This window comes from Colias eurytheme, chromosome 25 (assembly GCF_061535395.1).
Source record: "Colias eurytheme isolate Ceu_HAF_F1 chromosome 25, ilColEury1 Martin Lab GWU primary, whole genome shotgun sequence".
In the NCBI taxonomy this organism is placed as follows: Eukaryota; Metazoa; Arthropoda; class Insecta; order Lepidoptera; family Pieridae; genus Colias; species Colias eurytheme.
The window spans coordinates 1,210,941-1,216,601 of record NC_143004.1 but is presented as its reverse complement, the minus strand read 5'-3'; the positions used below and the strand labels follow the sequence as shown (position 1 = coordinate 1,216,601).

At 33.5% G+C, this 5,661-nt stretch overlaps 1 protein-coding gene across 1 annotated transcript; it reads left to right on the top strand.

Annotated features, from left to right (window-relative positions):
* Window positions 1-720: 720 nt before the first annotated feature.
* LOC149897435 (proteasome subunit alpha type-7-1-like) lies at window positions 721-3,373 on the top strand. The gene is made up of 4 exons (XM_090116417.1): window positions 721-980; window positions 1,455-1,665; window positions 2,344-2,490; window positions 3,266-3,373. Exons 1-4 carry the CDS (start codon window positions 721-723, stop codon window positions 3,371-3,373), a joined length of 726 nt encoding a protein of 241 aa, XP_089972543.1.
* The last annotated feature ends 2,288 nt before the right edge of the window (window positions 3,374-5,661 follow it).

Genomic DNA, 5,661 nt, shown 5'->3' with positions numbered 1-5,661 from the left:
ATTTTTGCACTCTTATACTGAACAACACGTCCTAATTAATGAATAAATACGGAAAAAAGGTTTGACAGCTGACAACCGACTCGAATATTTTTCTGCGCACAACTGAGAGCAAGTTAGGTGATCTTACCTTACAAGTGACACGTGGGCCACGCCCACATCACACTTCTATCTACTTTACTGTTCTGTGTGGTAAACGTATTTATAATCTGTATTTGTTCGGTCAATATTTAATAAATTGTTTTAGATGTGCGATCATCGTGTTTATTGGAATTTATCTAAAACACGTAATTTATTTAGAAGTAATGAAACTTCACACATTCATTACTTACGTGATGAATAACTTTCTTTTCAGTCCGTTGTACAGTCTTCATGCATAATTCAAGTTTAATCAAAAAACTTGAACCTTATTCCTAAATCATAGATAAGTTCATAAAAAATATAGAAGAAAATCTGTCATTTTATAACAGAAGATTTCATAGTGTATTTTATGTTTATTTTATACACAATTTTTATTTTACAGTACACATGAAATATTTATTTAACAGTTAAGTAAATTATAAGTAACACCTCACTTCGTTTATTCATTTAAAAGCACTTTTGAATCGTCAAGTTATACAACGAATGAAAATATACATCTACAGAGAAACCTCTACACGAAACTCTAGATATAGAAGAAAAGTACTATTTTTATAACATTAAGAATGCTAACTATTTATAAACATGGGTAGCCACGATAGAGCAATCACCGTATTTTCTCCCGACGGTCAGCTATTACAAGTGCAATACGCGCAAGAAGCAGTCAGGCGAGGTTCTGCCGTGGTCGGCGTGAGAGGTTCCAACGCTATCGTCATAGCTGTAGAGAAGAAGGTCGTTCCAGAACTGCAGTGTGATAGAACGGAGAAGAAGATCGTGATGCTAGATGACCATGTGGTGCTGGGATTCGCGGGGGTGAGGGCGGACGCTAGAGTGTTGGTTTCCAGGTAAATTATTGACAGAAACGTTGTAGTAGTTATGACAGGGCAATCACTTCCACGGGCATCTCTTAAAAGCGCAGTACGTCTAAGAAATAAGTCTACTAACTGGTAGTGTATAAAAAGTTATTTGTTTGCTACTAGAAAGATTCATAAACTTCTTTACCAGTTGTATTGACCAAATAATATAAGCACAGCGTGTTAATTGCAGTGTCATATAGGCTATTAATAATTGACAACATCAGCGTTATCGCAATCCAAATATGTAGTAAAAAGCCCACATAATAACACGCACTTGAACTTTATATAGGTATTCTGCAGGCTGTATCATCTATGCTTAAAAAGCATTCAATAAACATAATCGCATATTCCTACAACGTTTTAAAGTTCTAACAGGGAAAGGATAGACATTAGACAATCATCATTTTATTTTTCAACTTTTTACAAATAAAATTGATCATATGCCTCAATTGTACTCTACAGAGCTCAAATAGAGTGCCAAGCCTATCGTCTAACAGTGGAAGACGCTGTCACAATCGAGTACATATCACGCTATCTAGCTGGTCTGATGCAGCAATACACACAGAACAATGGCAGGCGTCCGTTCGGGGTATCCTGTCTGGTCGGCGGCTTCGATGAGGACGGACCTCATCTGTTCCAGACGGAACCTTCTGGCACTTTCTATGAGTGGAAGGTAGGCCATTTAAAGACAAGGAAATACGATTAAAGTTGTCTAAGAACCCAACAGACAGTTTATATTCATTAAATTCAACATCATCATCATCATTATCAGCCTACATTTGTCCACTGCTGGACATAGGCCTCAGTCATGGCACGCCACTGAGCCCGGTCGTTCGCTCGTTGCCGCCAGTTATTCATTAAATTATTCAGACATTTTTGTTGGGAATTGTAGAAATAAGAATAGTTTGGTTATAATACAATATCGATCTATTATTAGGTATTAATATGCCATGCTTCTCTAAAAGGCTACATAATTTCTACTTGTTAACACATTCAAACACCGCCCACGGGGGAATCCCACTTTGCGATTTTAACAAGATTTTTTTGTAATCTTTCATACATTTCCTTTTCTGAATTATGTCAATCTTGTAGCACTGTTTCAATATTTTCCTATTTCTTTAAGTTTGTACAATGGAATTAATTATAAATAACTAGCTTTCCGCTCGCTGCTTCGTCTAAAACTTAAAACCTTCCTCTTGAATCACTGTCTATTAAAAAAAACATCAATTTCTGTTGCATTATTTTGAAGATCTAAGCATATAGACACACAGACGCTAGACGGCTGAAAGCGACTTCTTTGTTTTATACTAAGTAAGTATGTAGTGAAGAATTGCTAATTCTTCTTTTCCAGGCATGTTCAACAGGCAGAGGAGAAAAGGCGATACGTGAGTACTTAGAGAAGAACTATTCTTCTAATGCAGTGGTCACAGAACATGGTACTATTCAACTTGCAGTCAGATCTCTGATGGAAGTGCAGTATGGAGGCAGGGAGTTGGAGGTAAGTTCTTAGGAATTATTATCTTATCTATACTATAATAATATTATAAAGCTGAAGAGTTTGTTTGTTTGTTTGAACGCGCTGATCTCAGGAACCACGGGTCCGATTTGAAACATTATTTCACTGTTATCTAAAAGTCAATTTAGTGAAGAAGGCTATAAGGCTATAAATATATCGCTAAGAGTAATAGGAGCGTAAATTCAAGTCCAAGAGAATACAATGACGTATAGTCTACAAAGTGTTAATAAACGGCGCCGTTTATTCAAACGCCTAGGCTACTAATGAAACGACTAAAATCACTAGGCTGCAACGGATAATCCCCCTTCAGGGTATTCCATTTCACGCTTACTATACAGGAAGTGATTTATTTTACATTTAATCTATATCCATAAACACGTGTCGTCACGCTATTTACGGTTTCTTTTAATGTTATTAGCCATGAACTGAACGGTTTAAGGATGGGGATAATAAATTTATAGTGCAGTTTTATTTGTTATCACAAGGACCTTATCAAATCTTTAAAAACTTATGCCGTTATAAATACTTACATATTTTTTATAGAAACATAGAAAATTTGTGTTATAAGTATGTATAATAATTGCCTACTGAATTTAGATTTTCGTGTTATTTCTCAAATCCCCTAATAAAATTATAATTATTTGTTGCTTGAATTTGAAAAAAATATACTTACACCGAAATTATACATAAAAATGCTACCTATAGCATAAACTATTTTATTTTTGATTATTAATCATTTTCTTTTTGTCTTTCACAGGTCGCAGTACTTAAAAAATCATCACCACTCGTCATGCTAACAAAAGAGGCTATACAATCTTATATCACAGAAGCGATAAAAGAAAAGGAAGATGCAAAGAAATCATGAAAAAAACAATATATTTACGATTTTGTAAGTACAAATTAAAATACGTGCATTTAATTTTGTACTTCGTGTCAAATTGATTTCAGCGCCATCTATGTTGGTTGGTATGAACTACGTCCTGCATCTGCTTACTTTATTGGACCGCGGACGTCGTGATAACTTCTTACAAGAGATGGCGTCAGTTGTATTTAGATGACAGTTTTGTTTTTTTATTATGATACTTTTGTATGCTATTATTATATACAAATGTTAATTTAGTTTTTGTATTAATTTATAAATACTATACAAAATATATTAATTCATGAGACTATTATTATTTGATTATTTTATTTGGAGTACTATCAAGTTATCATAATAATAAATTTGTACCTATTTCCTTTTGTAATCTATTTCGAAACTTGAATTTCCGCTCGTCATTCATTTATACACTGAGACATTTTTATTCTATTGTTAAAATAATAAGTGCAATGCTTTTAGTTTTGTTCGGAAGATATTCCGACTTTGTTCGAAAGTAAATATTATGTAATGTAAATGACCAGGTAAACTTTTTTCTTACCTTTATTGATTATTCATGTGTTTACCTTTAGTGATTTTAGTATGAAATTATAACAAACGGGGAAAAGACAATAATCCATTTAAAATATAACTCGAAAGCATGTAAATAATATCTACAAATAACCTACAATAAGCCTGCCTTCAACCGAATAATTCATATGCAAGTAAGTACAATTTTCTTTCTTTCATATTCATGTATCATAATGCTCCAAGATTTAATATTTCCCACGCTCCAAATAATGTTGGTTTGAACTTGAAGCCAAGTGCTATGACCCACAAAGGCACAAAATAATAGACGATAAAAACCCAAGTATCGCAGGTTGTATGGTCTGTGGATCTCTTTTCCCGCGCACTGCAAAGCTGTGTCTATGGTATTTTAAAAATTTAAGCACCGCGCATGCGCTAGGACAAGTCAAACTTAGAAAAGAAATAGGTACATATTTTATGTTATGTATTTACTTAAAAACTAATTAATCTATAATCTAATTACTATATTGTTTAATTCTTCCTTATGTATAATAAAAGATACAGAAGAAGCCTTATATTAAGTGGAAATTCGATTGAAATTTTAAAATGAAATAGAAGAGACAAATGTCAAACCAGCTGGATCATGGTGTTACCTGAAACAAAAAATATATTATTAATTTATTACATGTAAATTTTGCTATAATTTTAAATTTTAAAACAGCAATAACATACAATGGCAAAGCACCTGTAACACTTCTAGTGTTACAAGTGAGTGTTACAAGTGTTTATGGGCGGTGGTGGTGGCCCACCCGCTCCTTAACATAAAAAAAAAATAATAACATACAATTACACAGCTTTTTTCATCATGGAGAAAAAGGAAAAAATTCCTACAACAAAACAATGCTGCATAAAGTTCCTATAACTAAGTATTATTTTAAATCAATCCCTACTAATTGTAAAATGTAAATGCGTTATGCGAAAGTAATCTCTGTCTGTCTGTCTGTTACGCTTTCCCGCTTAAACCTCTCAACCGATTTTGATGAAATTTGGCACAGACAATCTTTAGATCCTGAGAAAGAACATAGCTACCTTTTATTTTTATTGCGAAATATGTACCACGGGCGAAGCCGGGGCGGACCGCTAGTTATGCCATAATGTTTCAAATGTATCATGAAAATATTTCATCAATTCTTTAACCAATTATATTTAGTTCAATCAACTAATGGTAAATTAATCTCCCAGAATTTTCCATTCATCGAAACTATGAATGAATAATTGTTCATTAATGAATTCATATCATTAGTATAATTGGAAACAGATCGAGGCATTAAACATAATCACTGCTAGCTGTTATTACAGTCATAGACCGGGAGATACTGACACAAAATTTCGAGTCATTTGTAACAGGATGGCGGTTCTACGGGGGTCTAAGTACGCAATGACAAAAAGAAAAACGATGGCGTGAACGCTGGTACCGGCGGCTTAGTCGCGTGGGCGTTAGTCGAACTCGTCGGAAAATAGCGAAAGTCAAACGATTTGTAACAGTATGGCACTTATTTTTCCTGTAAGTTTGAGGATCAACAAATATAAATACAAAATTTCAAAGATCTATGTGTTGGAAATCTTCACTTATATAAATTAATAATAAATTAAGTTTTCAAGTATGACAGCACTTTTTCCCCCTACTAGAAGTATGGCAAATATAATAATGGTCACATTTTATCAAATACTCTCCAAAAATCCAAATGCAATACTGGTACAAAAAGTTT

Coding starts and splice junctions, on each gene's coding strand:
- LOC149897435 (XM_090116417.1), top strand. CDS start 721: ATGGGTAGCCACGATAGAGCAATCACCGTATTTTCTCCCGACGGTCAG. Junction 1,666..2,343: donor GCACTTTCTATGAGTGGAAG/GTAGGCCATTTA, acceptor CTTCTTTTCCAG/GCATGTTCAACAGGCAGAGG. Junction 2,491..3,265: donor ATGGAGGCAGGGAGTTGGAG/GTAAGTTCTTAG, acceptor TGTCTTTCACAG/GTCGCAGTACTTAAAAAATC.